Source organism: Phyllostomus discolor, chromosome 1, assembly GCF_004126475.2.
Source record: "Phyllostomus discolor isolate MPI-MPIP mPhyDis1 chromosome 1, mPhyDis1.pri.v3, whole genome shotgun sequence".
Lineage (NCBI taxonomy): Eukaryota > Metazoa > Chordata > Mammalia > Chiroptera > Phyllostomidae > Phyllostomus > Phyllostomus discolor.
Window position 1 is genome coordinate 115,043,177 of NC_040903.2, and position 20,874 is coordinate 115,064,050.

Genomic DNA, 20,874 nt, shown 5'->3' on the forward strand with positions numbered 1-20,874 from the left:
TTCAAGCCTTCCGGCCCCACCTTGACCACAGTGACTTAGTCAACAAAAAAGTACTGAGATCACTCTGTGCCAGGCCCTTCTTGCTGGGCTGTGGGGACACAAAGTGGAATGATTTGCTGACCACACCCTGGAAAAATCGTAATTCTAGATAATAGGCTTCCCACTCCCAACTCCCCTTCCCACAGGATACCCTAACCACCACTCCCCCCGTCGGTACTTGAGTTTGGAGAGGGAATAGTACCATTTCCGTGATTCTAAATAAGATTCGGCTACTGAAAAATCTCTTTCAAAGCCAACTTCCCCTCCTGATCTTTTTCTAAGGCCGAGGGGCAGCAAGCAGAAGGAAGCAAGGAAGGACTCTAGCCGACTTCCGGAAACGAAGACCACTCTCCCGCCCTGTCCTGCGGCCGCAGTTCGGCCCTCCCAGCGCAGGCGGCGCTGTGACAAGGCGGGAGTTGGGCAGGCTAGCCTCCGCGTCCTGCTCCCGGAGCGTCGCTGCTGGCGCGCAGGGAAAACCGGAAGTGGTGGCCAGCTGGGGCGAGGTGGGGCGGGGCAGAGCAGAGGCCTGCTGGCTGGTCAGGGACAGTGTGGGGGTGTGGGATTGTGTCCCTGCAACCCCACAGTCAAGCACCATGGTCGGCAGGTCAGGTTACCGGGCGCTGCCCCTGGGGGACTTGGACCGTTTTCAGCAGTCAAGCTTTGGCTTCTTGGGCTTACCGAAAGACTACTTGTTCCCGGAGCCGGGCAGCGTGGGACCGGGGGCTGGTGAGTGGCCCCCCAGCCCCCGCATAGAGGATCTGGGAGGTAGGGGGGCGACCCGAACTCTCTTCCCCTGAGAAGTCAGCTCGTCTGGCATAGTCGCACTCTAAGAGGAGGCGGGAGGGGACACGATGTGGAGAGGGGCCTGTATAGCGCTGGGATGCTAGCGCCGATCTGTCGTTTCTAGTGCCTTGGGGCTGCAGCCCCAGAGTTCTCATCTTCAAGGAGCCTCGCCCCACCTCATCCCTCCTCGGTTCTTATCAGCCTTTTAGGCCTGGGCAGAGGTTTCAAGTTCTCGTTTTGACCAAGAAGAAACAAAGGTCTAGGAATAGAAGGTAATCAGCACGCCAAGGGCACTTGGCTGCAGTGTCAGGGGATTCTCAGTGCCCCCACCCTCATCTCTTAGATTCCCTGAGCTTGAGCACCTACCTCCCTGTTTACTGGTGGAGATGTGCAGGCTAAAAAGGCTCTCGGCTGCCTCTGGTCTGCTCTGGCTCTGTCTTGCCCCAAAGGCTTGAGTCCCGCATTCCTCAGCCTGACAACCAAATTCTGGAGGAGTGGGTCTCTCCTTGACCCTCCTGTAATGACAGCTGCCCTATCCAAGGGTTCCTTTTCTGAAGGGGCCCTGTGGATCAGAGCCAGGCAGGAAAGGAGAGTTAGGATCCTGGGACACAGGGAACCTAGAGGGTATGGGGTTCCTGAGAAGATGGGGCAGAGGTTCCTTCCTGCTTCCTGTCTAGGGTTGGGAGGGAAAGAGAAGAGAATAACCTCATCCCAGATTCTGAGGTTGGCTCAGCTTTGCTCTCATCCTGGGCTCCTGGCTCTTCAGGGGCCATAACCTGAGGCTCAGATGAACCTCGTCTTCCTAGTTAGTCTCTCTCACCACCTCCCATCTAAAGCTCTTCAAGTGAAGCATGCATTTGGCGGTCCTTAGGGCATTAAAGCGGGGTAAAGAATTATGAGCTAGGAAAGAACATCTTAGTCCTCCCCTGTGGCTCCTATTGGTGAACTATTAATGCTTTATTTCTTTAGGCAAAGGATTCCTTGAAAGTACACTTCTGGGCTGCTGGGAGAGGAGGGGTGTGTTATGCCTGCAGCTTTCAGTTTCACCCCAGCCTGCATTTGCAGAGTCCCAGGTGCTCCTGGCTCTGTGCCAAGTCTGGGAAGGCAATACATTGTAAATCAGATAAGATTGCTCCTGCTCAGCCCAATGAAGAGGGCATCACATGATTTGATTCTTTGATTCAGTGACCATTGTCCAACAGAATAGTCTTGGGAGGGTTGGATTTGGGACAGATTAGTTTTTTGTTTTTCAATCCTCACCTGAATATATGTTTATTGATTTTAGAGAGAGAGAGGAAGGGAGAGAGAGAGAAACATTGATGTGAGAGCAAAACATTGAAAGACATTGATGGGTTGCCTCCTACACATGCCCCGACCGGATATAGAACCTACGAGCTTTTGGTGTATGGGATGATGCTCCAACCACCTGAGCTGTGGCCAGGGCCGGACAGATTAGTTTTGTTGTGTGGGAGGAGAGAACAGTCCTTAACTAGCACTTGCCCAAAGATATGGGAATGTTAGGCGAGGAGGAGGATTGAGAGCCCGAAGAAGGAAAGGAGGTGGGCAGAAGGCATACTTGACCCCATTCACTCTGCCTGCATCTGCCTCTGTTCTCTCGTCCCAGATGCACCTCAGACCTGGCCCTCTTGCCTCTGCCACGGCCTCATTAGTTTCCTGGGGTTCTTGTTGTTGCTGATTACCTTCCCCATTTCTGGCTGGTTTTCCCTGAAGGTAAGGCTGACTAAGACAGCTCCAGAGTGGTTGGGCCATACTGAGAGCTTTGGCACTGATGGATGAATTTTCCATTCTCTGCTTCCTTCCCTTAAATATTTGTTATCACGCTTCTGTGAAATGGGCTGGGTGAGGATAGTTCATGACCATCTTTCAGATGAGGAAACAGAGACTCAGATGTGTCCAAAGTCACATGGGAACCAAACTGCCAAGTGATGGGGCTCTGGAGAATCTTGTTCAGGTGCCTACAGATATTTTTGCCAGATCTTCCTACCTTTTAGCAGGGGTGTCAAACTCATTTTCACCGGAGACCACATAAGCCTTGCGGTTGCCTTCCAAGGGCCTAATGTAATTTTAGGACTGTATAAATGTAACTACTCCTTAACAGCTAAGCGAGAGCTTCATACTGCCGCTGGGTAGAAACAAGGTGCCGGGTCAGCTAAAATAAGGTGGAGGGCCTGTGCTTTAGGTTAGGTTAAATTAGAAATGAAAAACACTCAGGTTGGCCAGCAGATAATGAGTGAAAGGAAATCTGGCCTCGTTTTCACAGGGGGTGGTGCAGATGGGAGAAGGATAAGCCGCAGCTGAGAACCACACCTGAAAGCTGCAGTGTGCCAGCCCAGGCAGGCCTTGCCCTTTGTGTGGCCCTGGGCCACAGCTCTTCTAAAAAGCCTCTGGGTTTGGTGTGGTCTGGAAGGACATCCTTAGAAAGTCCTAAATCCTAGCCCTAAAACTGCCACTGAAATATGTGTGACCTTGGGCAAGTCACTTTGCTTCTCTGGGCCTTCATTTCTCAATTTGGATGTATTTGCTTCTTTGCAGACTCCAGGCACCCAAAGTTGGCAAAGCCTTTTGCTTGGGGTTAAGGGTAGAACAGCCCAGAATTTGCTCCTAACTAATTCAAGAGCAGATGGTTTCCTGGTTTGAGTCACATCTAGCTTCAGACCACAGACATGAGAAGTTTCTCTGAGGATCAAGCTAGTACAGTATGGTAGTTGAGAGCATTCAGAATTCCATTCAGATCTTGCCTATTTCACTTAGCGATGTATGATTTTTGAGCAAGTCACTTAACCCCTCAGAGCCTTGGTTTTCTTATCTGAAAACAGAGAGTTGAAGGATACCTGACACTGCCCAGGGAAAGGGGGAAGGGAGGGAGGGAGGGCCCTGGGCAGCCATCATCACCAGCCTGGTCTCCCTACCCTCAACTCTTCCTTTGCCATTGTGGACAGATTGTGCCCACCTATGAGCGGATGATTGTATTTCGACTGGGCCGGATCCGCACCCCTCAAGGGCCTGGCATGGTTCTGCTCCTGCCCTTCGTTGATTCCTTTCAGAGGGTGGATCTGAGGACACGAGCCTTCAGTGTCCCTCCTTGCAAGGTGAGGGGCTTCCTGGCTCACCTAAACCAGGGGGTGGCGGTTGTGTACAGTGTATTCTGGGTGCCTTGGCCTATGAGTAGCTATCAGGGACAGGGGAAGGGAGATAGAGAGGAGACCAGAAAATTGAGGATGGAGGCTGGGAGCCCATCCTTGCTCCATATACCTGACCCCATGTACTTGGGGTCACCATTTTGTTCACAGGGTGCTAGTGACCAGGTGGGTGGATCAAACTGAGTGGTCTCAGTGGCTTGACCTCCCTGCAGCTTCCGCTCCTTGAGTGTCTCCTCTTTCATGGCCTCCCCCAACAGTTGGCTTCTAAGGATGGGGCCGTGCTGTCTGTAGGGGCTGATGTGCAGTTCCGCATCTGGGACCCAGTGTTGTCAGTGATGACTGTGAAGGACCTGAACACAGCCACACGGATGACAGCCCAGAACGCCATGACCAAGGCCCTGCTCAAGAGGCCTCTGCGGGAGATCCAGATGGAGAAGCTCAAGATCAGCGACCAGCTCCTGGTAGGCAGCCTTTGCCTGCGGGATGCTTTGAACAAAGCAGCAAGTCACTTGGGCCTCAGTTTACCATATGCCTGAGGAATGTGACAACCTTTGAAGAGCCAGTGGTGTGGGTGGGACTATGAGTTGAGGAATGCCAGATGGGCACAGGCCATGGCAACCTGGGACAAAGGAGTACCTGAAAGCCAGGGGGCTCTGACAGGGGCATGGCTTGACAGGAATTCTGGGGGTCTGCCTCTGACTGCTGAGGCTTTGCCTTCACTGTTCTGTTGGCATGGCCATGACAACACAGGGCCCCAGGGTCCTTCAGTAGACTTGGGGCAGGCAGGTGGGTGAAAGGAGTGGGGCCTGCCTGGCCACTCACCTTCTGGGGAGTTCTCTGCCCCTCAGTGCAGCATGTGCTTTTTTGTGGTTTTGTGTTCCGGCTTCTCACAGAAGAAAGGAACACAAGGACACTTGGAACTTGGTCCTGCTTCTCCATGTGTAAACAGTTATCTACACTGGAATTCACCTTAAACCCTATGACGAGTTGGGATAGAAATGAGAACACAGGTGGTGGTGGTGGGTCCCTTGACCCCCTGTCCTAACAGGGAAACAGGTGAATTTGCCCCTCATTCCTCTCGGCTCTGCTTTCCCAGTGAACTGGGATTAGAGGAAAGGAGTGGGGAGTAGGGCATTGCCAGTCCTGGAGGTCCCAGTCCTTTCTGGAAGTAAGTCAACCAACTCGGTGAAATTCCCGAGAAAACACTAGTTGTCATAGTAGCAGTACCTTTTATGGGCAGATCATTTTATAGTTTATCAAGTCCTTTTGCCAGCTCCAGTGTATCTCAGCTGTACATTTTGCTGCAAGAGGGGTGATATTGTATTATTTTGGAGGGAGGAAACTAAGCCTCAGAAATTATTTTGCATGCCTCTGAGAGCCATGGTCAAGGGCAGAGCTGGACCAGAGCCAGAACAACTGCTCCACCACCTCCCAACCCAGTGCTAGATCATTTTAAAAACATTTTTTAAAAATGTTTTTCAGTTATAGTTGATATTCAATATTATATTAGTTTCAGGTATACAGCATAGTGGTTAAGCATGTATATAACTTACAAAGTGATACCCCCAATAACACCATGTGTAGTTATTACAATACTATTGACTGTATTCTCTGTGCTGTACTTTACATGCTCATTGACTGTTTTGGTAGCTGCCAATTTGTACTTACTAATCCCTTTGCCTTTTTCACCCAAACACTTAACCCTCTTCCCACCAAACCCTTAACCTCTTCCCATTTGGCAACCATCAGTCTGTTCTCTATATCTGTGAGTCTATTTCTGATTTGTTCATTTATTTCATTTTTCAGATTCCAGATATAAGTGAAATCATATGGTATTTGTCTTTCACTGTCTGACTTATTTACCTGAGCATAATACCCTCTAGGTCCATTCATGTTGTCGCAAATGGGAAGATAACCATTCTTTTTTTTTTTTATTAAAAGTTATTCTTTTTTTTTTTCCACTTTTTAAAATATTTTATTGATTATGCTATTACAGTTGTCCCATTTTCCCCCTTCACTCCCCTCCACCCCTGTACACCCTCTCCCACCCATATCCTCCCCTTTAGTCATGTCCATGTGTCATACTATAAGTTCTTTAGCTTCTACATTTCCCATACTATTCTTACCCTCCCCCTATCTATTTTCAACCTACATTCTATGCTACTTATTCTCTGTACCTTTTCCCCCTCTCTCCTCCTCCCACCCCCCTGTTGCTAACCCTCCATGTGATCTCCATTTCTGTGGTTCTGTTCCTGTTCTAGTTGTTTGCTTAGTTTCTTTTGGTTTTGCTTTAGGTGTGGTTGTTAATAATTGTGAGTTTGCTGTCCTTTTACTATACATGTTTTTTCTTTATCTTCTTTTCTTAGATTAGTCCCTTTAACATTTCATAAAATAAGGGCTTGGTGATGATGAACTCCTTTAACTTGGCCTTATCTGAGAAGCACTTTATCTGCCCTTCCATTCTAAATGAGAGCTTTGCTGGATAGAGCAATCTGGAATGTAGGTCCTTGTCTTTCATGACTTAGAATATTTCTTTCCAGCCCCTTCTTGCCTGCAAGATCTCTTTTGAGAAATCGGCTGACAGTCTGATGGGAACTCCTTTGTAGGTGACTATCCCCTTATCTCTTGCTGCTCCTAGGATTCGCTCCTTCGTTTTTACCTTGGCTAATGTAATTATGATGTGTCTTGGTGTGTTTCTTCTTGGGTCCAACTTCTTTGGGGCTCTCTGAGCTTCCTGGATTTCTTGGAAGACTATTTCTTTTGCCAGAATGGGGAAGTTCTCCTTTATTATTTGTTCAAATACGTGCTCAATCTGTTGCTTTTCCTCTTCCCCTTCTGGTACCCCCTATAATTCAGATGCTGGAACATTTAAAGATGTCCTGGAGGTTCCTAAGCTTCTCCTCGTTTTTTTGAATTCTTATTTCTTCATGCTTTCCTGCTTGGTTGTTTCTTTCTTCCTTCTGGTCCACTCTATTGTTTTGAGACCCAGTTTCCTTCCCTTCACTATTGGCTCTCCTCCGCGTATCTTCCTGCATCTCTTTTATGGTAACCTGCATTTTTCATCTAATTTGCACCCAGATCAACCAATTCCGTGAGCTTTCTGATCACCAGTGTTTTGAACTGTGCATCTGATATATTGGCTATTTCTTGGTCGCTCAAAAGGATGAGTCCTGGGGGACTGATCTGTTCTTCTGTTGGAGACATGTCTCTCCCTGTCTCTCCTTTTTTTTTTTTTTTCAGTCTGGTCACTCTTGTTATGGTGAGGGGCAGAGCCTTAGGTGTTCACTGGGGCTGGGCACCCCAGTCACTAGATTTTGACGTTATATGTGGGGGCGGGAGCAGGGGCGGGAGGGAAGAATGGTGGTAGTTCTGTCCTCCTGGGATCTCAGTCCCTTCTCTGGGATCCTGGGTTGCGAGCTCTGTCCTGGTCCACAATCGCTGCCTCACTGGGTCCGACAGCCGCAGCTTGCGTACTCAGGGTCCACCCGCTGCGATCTTGCTCGCCCGGATGGCTTATTGCGCCGGGTTCGCGCCAAGTTCTCCCCGACCTCCTTGCGCCGCTGACCCGCGCACGCCTGGCTCCTCCTCTCCGTCCCTCCTACCGGTCTGGGTGAACAGGTCTACTTCAACTTCTTGGCTGTCCGACTTCCATTCAGATAAATTCTCTGTCTGTTCTGGGTGTTATTCTGGCTCTAAATTGTTGTTGTTCTAATCTTGGTTGTGCGTGGAGGTACAGTGCGTCCACCTATGCCTCCATCTTGCCGGAAGTCCCTGGGAAAATACCATTCTTTTTTATGGCTATGTCACATCCCGTTGTATCTGTGTAGCTCTTTTTCACGATCTGCTTGTCTATTGATGGGCACTTAGGTTGCTTCCATGTTGTGGCTATTATTGTAAATAAAGCAGCAGTGAACATAGGGGTGCATATAACATTTCAAATTAATGTTTTTGATTTCTTTGGATTAACATCCAGAAGTAGGATTGCTGGTTTATAGGGTAGTTCTATTTTTGCGGGGGAAACCTACATACTGTTTTCCATAGTGGCTGTGTTAGGTAGGAACAAATGTCTCAAGGTCTGGGTAGTTCTTCCTAAATGCTATTCTTGATAAGTGTCAAAATGTAGCACAGTATTTTATAGAAGGAGCTATAAATATGATGAGTTTGGCAGGAACCCAGCCTGATTAAGTGTAGCCAGCTGCAAAGAAGAATCAACATGTAATTAATCAAATAGTGAATATAAGCAATGGCTAAGCCTCCCTTCAGGGAGACAGAGCTTTGGATGTGAATTCCCTGTCTCCTTGACTGGCTCCAAGTAAATAAAAGTACCTGAAGACGATGTCAGTCAGCACTCCCCAAGTGGGGAACTCCTTGAGTTAGGTGACAGCTGTACCAGTCTGCATTCCCACCAACAGCACACAGGGTTCCCTTTTCTCCACAACTTTGCTAACACTTTTTGTTTTATTTACCTATGATGGCCATTCTGACAGGTGGAAGGTGATATTTCATTGTGGTTTTAATTTGTATTTCTCTGATGAGTAGTGACTTTGAGCTCCTTTTCATACGTCCATTAACCATCTGCATGTCCTCTTGGGAAAAATGTCTAGTCAGGTCCTCTGCCCATTTTTTAATTGAATTACTGTGCGTGTGTGTGTGTGTGTGTGTGTTGTATAAGTTCTTATATATTTTGGATATTAATCCCTTATCAGATTTGTCATTGGCAAATATGTTCTCCCATTCAGTAGATTGTCTTTTCATTTTGTTGATATTTCTTCACTGTGTGAAAACTTTGTAGTTTGTTGTAGTCCCATTTATTTACTTTTCTTTTGTTTCCCTTGCCCAAGAACACATATCCAAAACAGTATTACTTACAGTGATGTCCAAGAATGCCTGTGTTTTCTTCTAAGAGTTTTATGGTCTTGGGTCTTACATGGAAGTCTTTAATCCATTTTGAATTTATTCTTGGACATGGTGTAAGAAGTGATCTAGTTTCATTTTTTTGCACATATCTGTCCAGTTTTCCCTACGCCGTTTATTGAGTAGACTGTCTTTACCCCACTGCATGTTCTTGCGTCCTTTGTCAAATATTAATTGACCATAAAGTTGGGTTTATTTCTGCGCTCTCTGTTCTGTTCTGTTGCTTTATGTGTCTGTCTTTATGACAGTACCGTGCTGCTTTCATTGCAATACCCTTACAGTGCAGTTCGATATTGGGTGGTGTGATAACCTCCACCTTTGTTCTTTCTCAGGATTGCCTTGGCTATTGGGCATCTTTTGTGGTTCCAGACAGATTTTAGAATTTTTTGTTTAATTCTGTGAAAAATGCTTTCAGTATTTTGATAGAAATTGCACTAAAACTCTACATTATTTTGGGCCATGTGGACATTTTAATGGTGTTAATTTTTCCTACCCATGAGTGGGTATATACTTCCATTTATTTATATCTTCTTCAATTTCTTTCTTTAGTGCCTTACAGTATTCCAGGTACAGGTCTTTAAAGTCCTTGTTTAAATGTATTCCTAGGTATTTATTCTTTCTGATCCAATTGTAAATGGGATTTTCTTAATTTCTCTTTCTGAGAGGTTTTTTTTTTGTGGTACCTTAAGATTCTATCTGTATAGCATCATGTAATATGCAAATAAGGATTTGCATACTCTTTTACTTCTTTCTTTCCAATTTGGATGCCTTTTATTTCTTTTCCTTGATTGATTGTTTTGTTGACTTCCAATACCATATTGAGTAGAAAGCGGTGATAGTCTTGTTCCTGGTCTTAAAGAGAATGCTGTTAGCTTTTTCCCACTGAGTAGGATGATAGTTATGGGTTTGTCATATATGGCCTTTATTATGTTGAGATGTGTTCCCTCTATTCCCATTTTGCTGAGAGTTTTTATCATAACTGGATGTTGGATTTTGTGAAATGTTTTTTTTCCGAATTTATTGATGTGATCATATGATCTTTATCCTTCATTTTGTTTATGTGGTGTATCATGTTTATAGATTTGCAGTTATTGAACCAGCCTTGCTTCCTAGGAATAAATCTAACTTGATCATGATATATGATCTTTTTAATGCATTGCTGAATTCAGTTTGCTAATATTTTGTTGAGGATTTTCTTTTTGATTTTTACCAGGGATATTAGTCTGTAGCTTTCATTTTTACTGTCTTTGGTTTGGTATCAGGGTAATGCTGGCCTCATAAAATGAGTCTGGGAGCCTTCATTCTTCTTCAGTTTTTTGGAATAGTTTGAGAGGGGGAGCTGTTAATTCTTCTTTGAATGTTTCATCAAATTTACCTCTAAAGCCATCCAGTCCAGGACTTTTGATTGTTGAGAGGTATTTTTTGTTTGTTCGTTTTTTAATCTTTTTTTATTTTAATTGTTGTTGCAGTACAATTTTCTATCATTTACTCCCATCCCAACCCAACCACCCAGCCCTCCCCTCCTCCCTCCCATTTCCACCCGCCCCTAGTTTTTGTCCATGTGTCCTTTATACTTGTTCCTGTAAACCCTTCCCATTTTCCCCTGAAATTCCCCTGAAATTCCCTCTCCTCTCCCCTCTGAACACTGTCAGCCTGTCCTCTTTTTCAGTTTCTTAGGTTATATTTTGCTTGTTTCTTTGTTTTGTTCTTTAGGTTCCTGTTAAAGGTGAGATCATATGGTATTTGTCTTCAACCGCCTGGCTTATTTTGCTTAGCATAATGCTTTCCAGTTGCATCCATGTTGATTGTTGAGAGTTTTTGATTACTGATTTGATTTTGTTAGTAGTTACTGGTCTGTTCACATTTTCTGTTTATTCTTGAGTCAGCCTTGGAAGATTTTATGTTTCTAGGAATTTATCCACTTTTTTTACTAAGTTGTCCAATTTGTTGGCATATAGTTGTTTATAATATTTTCTTACAATCCTTTGTATTTCTGTGGTGTCAGTTGTCACTTCTTTCATTTCTGGTTTTATTTATTTGGTAAGCCCAGTTTTTTTCTTGATGAATCTGGTTAAAGGTTTATCAACTTCATTTAACTTTTTCTAGTTTCTTTAGATGGAAGGTTAGATTGTTTATTTGAGATTTTTCTTGTTTCTTTAGGTAGCCTGTTATGCTATGAATTTCCCTCTTAGAAATGCATTGGCTGTGTCCCATATATTTGGAGTTGTTGTGTTTTCATTTTTGTCTCAATATATTTTTTGATTTCTTCCTTGATCTCATTGTTTACCCACTCATTGTATAGTAACATGTTATTTGGTTCTATGTGTTTGTGTGTTTTTCAGTTTTCTTCTTTTAATTCATTTCTGGTTTCATACCATTGTGTTTGGAGAAGATGGAGAAGATGGATATGATTTAAGTCTTATTAAGTTTATTGAGACTTGTTTTGTGACCCAGCATATGGTCTATCTTGGAAAGTGTTCCATGTGCTCTTGAAAAAAATGTATATTTTGCTACTTTAAGGTGAAATGTTCTTAAAAGTATCTATTAGGTCCTCACAGGTTCGATTCCCAGTCAGGGCACATGCCTGGGTTGTCCACCAGGTCTCCAGTAGGGGGTGCTTGGGAGTCCACCACATATTGATGTTTCTCTCCCTCTCTTTCTTCCTTGCTTCCCCTCTGTCTAAAAATAAGTAAAATCCTTTTTAAAAAAAAATTGTGAAATCCATTTGGTCTAATGTATCATAGAAGGCTGCTGTTTCCTTGTTGATTTTCTGTCTGGATGGTCTGTTTGTTGATATCAAAGGGGTGTTAAAGTCCCCTACTATGGCTGTACTACTGTCGATCTCTCTCTTTATGTCTGTCAGTATTTGCTTTCTATATTTAGGCGCTCCCACTATATCCTCTTATGATCTCTTCATCATTATGAAATGTCTTTCTTTGTCTCTTGTTATAGCCTTTGTTTTAAAGTCTATTTTGTTGGATGTAAATATAGCTACCCCAGCTTTTTTTTATTACCACTTGCATGAAATACCTGTTTCCATTCCTTTACTTTCAGTCTATATGTGTCTTTATTTTTTTAAAGGGATGATATATTTCTCTATTTCTCTATGTCTAATTAAATCTGTCCTGAATCTCAACACTTTTTTTAAATTTGTTTTTATTGTTTAGTCCATTTGTGTCTTTCGTTATGAAGTGGGTGCCTTGTAGGCAGAGACATGTGTGGGTCTTGTTTTCTTACCCATTCAGACAACCTGTGTCTTTTGACTGGATAATTTAATCGGTGTACATTTAAAGTGATTATTGATAGGTATGTAGTTATTACCAGTTTATTATTTGGGTTTTTAATTTCTTTTTTCTTCTTCTTAAAGAAATCCCTTTAATGTTTCTTTTAAGAATACTGGTTTGGTGATGATAAACTCCTTTGGCTTTTTCTTGTCTTGGAAACTCTTTCTCTTCCCTTCAATTCTAAATGATAATCTTGCTGGGTAGAATAATCTTGGCTATAGGTACTTGCTTTTCATCACTTTGAATATTTCTTGCCAATTCCTTCTTTCTTACAAAGGTTTTGTTGAGAAATCAGCTGACAGTCTTATGGGACTCCCATGTAGAAGCTTTTCTCTTGCTGCTTTTAGGATTCTCTCTGTGTCTTTAACCTTTGGCATTTTAATTAAATTTGTCTTGATGTGGGCCTCTTTGGGTTCATCTTGTTTGGGACTCTCTGCATTTCCTGGATTTGTGTGTCTTTTTCCTCTGCCAGGTTAGGGAAATTTTCTGTGATTATTTCTTCAAAAAGATTTTCAGTTTCTTGCTTTTTCTCTGCTCCTTCTGGTACCCCTACAATGCAAATGTTTTTATGCTTGATGTTGTCCCAGATGTCCCTTAAACAATCCTTATTTTTTGAAATTCTTTTTGCTGTTCCATTTGGGTGTTTTTCACTACCTTGTGTTCCAAATCGCTGATTCCATCCTCTGTGTAATCTGCTATGGATTCCATCTAATGTGTTCTTCATTTCAGTTGTAGTCTTCATTCCTGACTGGTTCTGTTTTATGGTTTCTATCTTTTTGTGTAAGTTCTCACTTAGTCTATTTTTCTCCTAAGTTCATTTTCAGTGCTCAGTCTTATACAGCCCAGATAATAAGTTGATAACAATTTTTATTTATAGAACCTCATTACATTTTAATTTACGTTTAGGAAAAGAAAATTGATCTTGGCCTGTTCCACTTGGCTTTGGTGCACAAACCCAAGAGAGGCAGTTTGGGAGGAGTCAGTCTCACACCAGGATGTTGGAGTCATTTAGGGCCCGGGCCCAGGCCCGGCCTGAGTTGGCTGCTGGTAAGTGGAGTCAGTGTTATGGTTAAAATGAAATCTCGGGAAAGCCTGCACATCTCCTTAAGTCCTAGTTCTGGCATACACTTTTCTCTCGTATTTCCCTTTTGCCTACGTTTTATCTGGAGGGACTGAATACTCCCTGCCTTGCTGGACTCTCCTTAGCTGCTCCAGGCCAGCTGCTTCACCCCGCACTCTCCTGGTTCAGCCTTCCCATCCTCACGCATCACTCTGTGCAGCAGGCCTGGCCTCCTAAAGCTCAGGTGAGGAAAACTCTAGGACAAGAACTCTTTCAGCTTCCTCCAGCATCACCCCTACGGACTCATCAGCATCTGTGCTAGTTTTTATGCCTCATTGGAAACATCTGCTTCCTCTGTTCGGGGCTGCACTGCCCCTGCAGCAGCAGTGCTCTGGGCCCAGGACCCGGCTCCCTGTATCCTTTCATTACCCTTTCATCCTCTCTTCCTCTTGCCCTCATACCTCTCTCCTTCTTTTCTTCCTGTCCTTAGTCTGGGCTTCTTCCAGGCTCCCAAGACGGACATCACGTGAACTTCCTCTTGCTAATGCAGAGGGCACTTTTCAGCCCTTCCCCTTCTTCACCTGCTGGCAGCCTTTGACTCTGGGCACCCATCCTTCTCGTACTCTAGATGGATTGTCTGCTTTTCTGGGCTTCCGTTACTCCACACCCCAGCTTTCCTCCTTCCTTCCGGTTACCACTATTACTCCTTGTTGTCCTGCTCTTCAGAGTCCAGGTTTCTGTTAACGGCCTGTTTTCATCTGTGACCTCCTGGGTAGACCTCATTTACCCAGAGCTTTTGCTGCCTCTGGACAGTAATTATTTATGCCACTCTCCTCCAGTGCCACTCTCTCCTGCACCCTGGACCCATTTATCCAACTGCCCAGTGGACAGTTGGCTGTGCTGTGCACACCTCAAGCTTAATGTATTAAAAAAATGATCATCCCTCCTCTACACATCCCCAGCTCTGCGTCACCCACTGTGTGTCCTCCTAGGCAGGCATCCACACTTATGAGCCATACCAGAAACCTGAGTTCTCTGATTTGTCGTCACACACCTGGGCAGCCAGCTAGCCCACTGGTTCTCTTTCTCCAGTGTCTTTCTGTAGCTTCATGTAGCTTACAGAATTGTGCCCTTCCCTTGGTGTATCTTTTCTCCATGGTGTCTGCCTTATGCCAGATTCACATCAATTCTGTGGACACTTTGAAACAATATCCTACTTGGTCCCTCTGCCTCCACCCTCAGCCTCTCCAACCCAGTGTCCACACGGCAACAAGAGAATCTTTCCAACAAGCAAGTCTGTTCTCTCAGCTCCCTGCTAAACTCCTTCTGGGGGTACTTGTACCTCAAAATAAATCCAGGTGAGCAGGAGCAGCCACCTCAGACCCCTCAGCTGTCTTCAGTCTCCCAGCCCACACTTGAGTGTCTAACTGAAGGAGCTATGGTTACTCACAGTTCCAGAATGTTCCAGGTTCTCCTGTTTGGATTTGTGTGCATGCTGTTCCCATTGCCTGGGAGGGCCCTCCTTTCCCTGATGCCCCTTTGCCTGGATAACTCACTGCCCCATGTCTTTCCTGGTAAAGTGAGCCCTTTACCTGGATAAAGCAAGCCCTGGGTGCTTACTGCCAGCAGCCCACAGCTGGGTTGTGATTGTCTCGTGCCTGTGTGCCCAGGAGAAAACTTTTCAAGGGAGGTGTGGTGTCCCGTGTGCCACCATGTCCATGTGTGGTTAGCCCAGCCTGCCCAAAGAAGCTGCTCCGGGAAGGTATGCTCAGTGAGTTCCATTTCTCCCCACACTGTCCTCCAGCTGGAGATCAACGATGTGACCAGGGCCTGGGGGCTCGAGGTGGACCGCGTGGAGCTGGCAGTGGAGGCCGTGCTACAGCCGCCCCAGGACAGCCCCCTCCAGCAGCTAGCTCCCCACCTTCTGGAGGTGGGCATGTCTTCAGTGGCAGGATGTGCCCTGCCCCTGGGGCAAGGTGAGGAGCCTCCAGAAAAGGGTGGGGACTCAGCAGAGCACTCAGCTTGCTGTCCAGCACAGGTCGAGCTTTGTTACTTGCTCCCTTAATCAAGTACCTTTGTGTAGTCCATACCCTGTCTGTCTGTCAGGCTACTGTGAATCTAGTGCTGTCCAGAGCTCAGGCGGCAGGAAAAACCCAGCTGTTTGTGAGTGCATGCAAGCCTTTGGTAGCCTGCAAAGCAGGAAGCAACAATATCCAGAAAAGAGATTTCCATTTAAGACTGGAGTCCCTTAGAGATGGGGTTTGGGAGTTAAGGCAGAAAACTCAAGGGCAGCTTCTTAGCAAAGAAGAAAGTTGAATCAGGACCTAAAGGGGATATAAGAGGGAACTGCTGTGAACCAGTGATCCTGATCTTAGCAGCCAACTGATCTTCCCTCTCTACCCCCCTCCTCAACCCTTTGGGCTCCTCTACCACAGACACCTTGAAGATCGTGAGTGAAGTTGAGCTGCCTGCCCCTCACACCGGTGCTGGGCCCAGCTTGAAGCAGCCTGTGGCCGAGGGGCTGCTGACGACTCTGCAGCCCTACCTGTCTGAGACCCTGGTCAGTCAAGTCGGGGCCTGCTACCAGTTCAATGTCATCCTGCCCAGTGGCACCCAGAGCGTCTACTTCCTGGACCTCACTACAGGTGCAGCGGCCCTCCCTGCCCTCTCTTTTCCACCCAGGTTGCTTGTAGCCCCCATCCTCTCCCCTGGGTCCTTTTTTAGACTATCCCTGCTTGTGATAGCAGTTTAGGGTGAAGCCACAGCAGTCAGGGGCGTAGACACCGTGTGCAGACACTGATTGTCCTGGCTTTTGCCTCCCCACCCTGTCTGCACCAGCAGGACAACTCAGATAGCTGAGCCTCCTGTACCAACAGTCCTGCACACGCTGCAGGCCTGCCGTGTCCCAGGATCTGTGCTGAGTACTTTTTGTGCATTATCTCTCCTACTTATCATGAGCCTATAATTTAGGGAATGTCATCATCATCCCCATTTCACCAGTTTGGAAACTGAGACTCAGCAATTACTCAGCCAGTAGGTCTTGAACCCAGGTATTAGACCATGAATGCTTCACCACTATTCTCTGTTCCTCCCAGTGGGATGTGCTGACCACCCCCCACCCAACATAGCTGTCCCCCTCCTCACATTTGGTTTTCTTCTCCCCACAGGGCAAGGGAGAGTGGGACGTGGAGTGCCTGATGGCATCCCTGACGTGGAGGTGGAGGTGGCTGAGGCAGACCTACGGGCCCTGTTGTGCAGGGAGCTGCGGCCCCTGGGGGCCTACATGAGTGGGCGACTAAAGGTGAAGGGTGACCTGGCAGTGGCCATGAAACTGGAGGCTGTCCTCAGAACCCTGAAGTAGCAGCCTTGGCTGACCATCCGTAGCCCAGCCCAAGCCTGGCACCAAGCCAGGGGCATCTTGGAGGAAGAGGCATTGGTGCTGCACCTCAGATTACTGAGTCCCTGAGAAGTGTCAGACCCAGCCAGGAGCCAGTGAATGGAGGTTGAGTCGGGCTGCTCTGCCCTTCCCAGTCCCCGCCAAGGACCCAGCCCTGAACTGGGCACACAGCACAGTGACAGGAGCACCAGGCCTGCTCTGCCCTCCCACCTGTCTGATCGGAGGGGCAGGGCCCACAGAAACAGCCTGGTTTGGTCCCACTGTGAAGGGGCAAAGTATGTGGCTCAGGCTCCCAGATCCAGAGTGTGGTTGGGGTGGGGGGAGATGGAGAGGAAAGTGACCACCGAGAAGAGGTCACTGCAGCCAGAGGGACCTGGGGGTCAGACAGGGCCCACGGTCCAGACTGCAGTCCAGGCCCACAGGTCGGGATGGGTAGAGTGGAGTCTGCTCCTCCCTGGGCCCCAAACACCTCTTGACTTGCCTGACAGCTCACTCTTACACGCCTGCCGGGCCAGGTAGGGGCCTAGGGCAGCATGAAGGGAGCCCTGCCCTTCCTGTACTGCCTACCACAGGTTTGAAAATTCGAGTTGGGGAGCGGTAGGATGTGGTGTTGGGGGATCCCCAGGCTGTTCCCCTGGTGTCTGTGGCCAGGGACTAGGGCCCTACAGGCTGACACAAACCCTCACGATGCTCTTGAATCCTTGCGGATCCTCTGTGCCGAGGGTCTCAAATCCTCTGAAGCAGGAGCCGGCACTCTGTTCCTCTGTATAGAGAGGTGTGCCAGGAAAGGGGGGGTGTTGGGGTGTGAGGCGTGGTGGAGTCACCCCATTCAGGAGAGGTGTCAGGGCTGGTCTGTGCCTCCCCTTCTGTCACACCTCGTCTCACCTTCTCCACTGGATAAAGGGAAGGAAACAAAACCTGCACAGAGTTCCAGCCTGGAGACCTGGCCAGGCTTGCCGCTTCACTGATCCAGCCCAGACCCCAGGCAGCCTGGGGGAGGGGCCTTTCACTTCTCCGGTCCTCATCTGAATCTCACTTCCTGAAGAGGCCTGTGAAAAAGCCCCACAGAAACCCGAGCGTCCCTTGAGAAACAGCTTCCCGCAACAGGCCTTCCTGTGAAAGCTTAAAAGAAACCGAAACTCCTCAGAGTCTCTGGGCATGGAAGGACCAGGGGAAACTGAAAGTTCCCGGAATTGTCTGTGGTGGAGAGCAAGCCCTGCCGCCAGCCATTGATGCCCCTCCGTGGGGCTGTGCCGCTCAGGCAGGGCCGGCACTCCAGCAGGGAGCCCATGGTCTCAAGGGCCCGTGGGCTTCAAAGGGCTGAGCGGAACTTAGTCCCTATGGGAGGACAAGGGGTACCTACCTAGCAGGGCGAGGGTGTCAATCAAAGAACACTTCCTGAGAGGGTGGTGCCTGAGATTTGGAGCTGCGTGGGCAGGTGCCAGCAAGGAGAAAAGGAAAGAAAGAGGGAAGCCCTGGCCGGGTAGCTCAGTTGGTTAGCACATCCTCCCCATAAACCAAGGCTGTGGGTTTGGTCCCACGGTAGGGCACACACAGGAATCAACCAGTGAAGGCATACGTAAGTGGAACACCAAATTGTTTCCCCCCTTCTCTCTCAAACTATCAGTAAAATTTAAAAAAAGGAAATGTGGGAAAAACATTGGACAGAAAGGAAAGCCCTTCTGAGGACACAGAAGGAACTGGGCACTGTGGTACGGAGCAGGGGAACCCGGACTATGAGGAGGGTGAAGGAGTGACCGTGTGCCAGGAGTGCCCCTGTGGTGGGCGAGACGCTGCCCCTGCCTACCCGGCACTCCACGGGTCCAGCAGAAGTGGGGCCTGCTCGAGTGTGCTTGGTAGGGTGATAATACGGGTGTACGAATTTAGTTTTCATTTGGGCATTTCACCTAAAATGTCATTTGTTGTGCTTGAGTATGATACTGTTATGTTACAGAATTATATGCTCATGATTTCGTAATAAAAAGGGCATTATTTGTGCCAGACCCTGTAGTTATGCTGTTTATATATTAATATCTAATATGTCTCATGTTAAATTTTGAATAGCTTGTATAATCACCTGGTTTATCCTGTGTGTTTTTTGTTTTACACAAATTGCAACATAGCAAACACATGTTTTGTTCACTTAACATTAAACCTTGAGGGTTTTTTTTTTTATATTAGCACACGAAGACTTTACCCATTTGGTTTTGCTAATTACGTATGATTCCATTGTTTGGATGTATCACAATTTATTTCACCTGTCTTGCACTTAGATTATGTCTTGAGTTTTGCTATTTCAAGCAATGTTGCACTCATAACCTTTAAATATGCCAATTAAACTGTGCTTGAGTTTGGAGGATAAACTCTTAGAAGGGAAATTGCTAGCTCAAAGCATTTGTAATTTGAATCAAGTAAAAAGCCTTCATTCTGCGGTTATAAAAGAATTCCATGTATTCTTATAATTTCATATTTTTACATGTAAATTTTTGACCCATTTGGAATATAAATGAAAGTGACTGGAGAAAGAAGGGAGGAACTTGGAAGAGATAAAGTATGCGCCCGCTTCCACACGAAGCCTAGCCATGGGGTGTGTTGTGTGCCAAAGTGAAGCCACAGAGGTGCTGACGATGAAAATCTCTGGGTCACTCACGCAGGTCTCCCTGGTTAGCCTCCCAGCGGGGCCTTTAAACCAAAAGCTATGAACTGAGTGATCAGGAGGTTGTGAGAACATTTGGAACTATTGGAAGCTGGGAGAACATTTCTGTCTCTTTTTGGTAAATGTTTTTTGATTCCTATCCTAAGCCAAGTGGAGCCCAGCTCACCAGCCAGGGCAATGAGTCTTTAAGTGAGGCCAGTGTAAGGAGAAGCTGGGAGCAGGATTTGAGCCTGCAAAGCCATGGCTGGGTGGGAGGCAGTTCTGGAGAACCTCAGGATTCCCAGCTGGAAGGGAGCAAGTGATTGACCCACACAGCTCATTTCACAGATGGGAAGACAGAGGCCCACCAGGCCCTGAGACAACTTGTCCAGAGGGGTTTGGGGTGGAGCGGGGCCCAGAACCTATGTTCACTACATCAGTATGGATCATGAGGTGGTGGGACTGGCTTAAAGAGGTTCTCAAGGTCCTGGGGCTCCCTGGTAGGGTAGCTCAGTTGGTTAGAGCAACATCCCAATATGCCAAGGTTGTGAGTTCAATCCCCTGCCACAGCACATATAAGAATCAACCAATGAATGCATAAATAAGTAGAACAGCACATCTCTCTCTAAAAAATCAAATGAAAAAAAAAAGATCCTAGTGCCTCCGGTTGCTCTGCCAAGTTTGACTCTACTACTGTATGGGATTGGGCAAGGGGACAGAGTCCCCACTTCTAGTGCTGTAGCTTCTCTGCCACTCAGCCAGGAGGGGACAGGGAGGGGGCTGAGAACGAAAGGGCCTGCCTTACCACAGGCCTCAGCCCTGGACTGGGGTCCCAACGTGCTCTCCAGAGCCTGGCAGTGTCTGCCATAGCATAGGCACCAGCAACTGGTTATTGAAAGTAACTTGCTGAATGCGGGGGTATATTGGGTTTGTTGAAGAAGGTGGAAGTAGAGAGAGACAGGCTGGGAGAGAGAGATGGGGATAGGGAAGGAGAAAGAGACTGGAAGGCAAACAGGAGAGACAAAACAAGGAGACAGGGACGGAGAGGGAGTAAGAGGTGAATCCTTGTGTCCGCCAGGGTGGTGCAAACAGAGCCATGTGGGTTGCCCTGGAGGGGCTGGAGGCATTTGAGGGGGAGATGCTTGGGGAGGGGTTCTGTGGCTCTTGGCTTCCTGGTCCCAGTCTTGTCTTCCTAAAGGGAACCCATAGAAGCCTACTTACGAGCTTGTGGCACCACCTTGTGGCAATTTTGGGGATAGCTGGTTTTCTCATTCCAGATTTATCTTTCAAGATCTGGAAGGATCTCTGGGACAGTGGAGAGAAAATGAAGACAGGAAAGGGGCCTTAGGCCCAGGCCTCTGAAATGTTAGCTTGCCTGACCATTCCTGTATACATTCTCATTCATTCTCTCCCTCTCTCTCTCTCTCTCTCTCTCTCTTTCTCACACACGCACACACACACCCCTGTGTTCAAGTTCAAGGCTGAAGTTGGCAGTGATGGAGGGTAGGGAGAGAGTGAGGGAGTGGAATGGTGGGAGGGTTTAGCCAGAAGGAATTGGGGAAGGTTGACTAGTGTGACCTGGAAAGTGCAGCTCATGGAAT

At 47.1% G+C, this 20,874-nt stretch overlaps 1 protein-coding gene across 5 annotated transcripts; it reads left to right on the forward strand.

The window, feature by feature from the left end:
• Window positions 1-529: 529 nt before the first annotated feature.
• On the forward strand, window positions 530-18,824 carry STOML1 (stomatin like 1). Of its 5 annotated transcripts, XM_028507061.2 has the most exons (7): window positions 530-765; window positions 2,447-2,553; window positions 3,783-3,932; window positions 4,241-4,444; window positions 15,046-15,217; window positions 15,677-15,886; window positions 16,409-18,824. In XM_028507061.2, exons 1-7 carry the CDS (start codon window positions 633-635, stop codon window positions 16,600-16,602), a joined length of 1,170 nt encoding a protein of 389 aa, XP_028362862.1. In that variant the 5' UTR covers window positions 530-632; the 3' UTR covers window positions 16,603-18,824. The 5 variants fall into 5 exon arrangements, with proteins under 5 accessions (XP_028362862.1, XP_035884007.1, XP_035884017.1 ...); XM_036028114.1 differs by lacking the exons at window positions 15,046-15,217; window positions 16,409-18,824 and adding an exon at window positions 14,238-14,599 and having other exon boundaries at window positions 15,677-15,850; XM_036028124.1 differs by lacking the exons at window positions 15,677-15,886; window positions 16,409-18,824 and adding an exon at window positions 14,238-14,599 and having other exon boundaries at window positions 15,046-15,205.
• Window positions 18,825-20,874: the final 2,050 nt, after the last annotated feature.

Excerpts from the sequence above, each read along its gene's own strand:
- STOML1 (XM_028507061.2), top strand. The coding sequence starts at position 633 with ATGGTCGGCAGGTCAGGTTACCGGGCGCTGCCCCTGGGGGACTTGGAC. Across the intron at positions 2,554-3,782 it reads CTGGCTGGTTTTCCCTGAAG|ATTGTGCCCACCTATGAGCG; the intron begins GTAAGGCTGACT and ends CATTGTGGACAG. Across the intron at positions 3,933-4,240 it reads TCAGTGTCCCTCCTTGCAAG|TTGGCTTCTAAGGATGGGGC; the intron begins GTGAGGGGCTTC and ends CTCCCCCAACAG.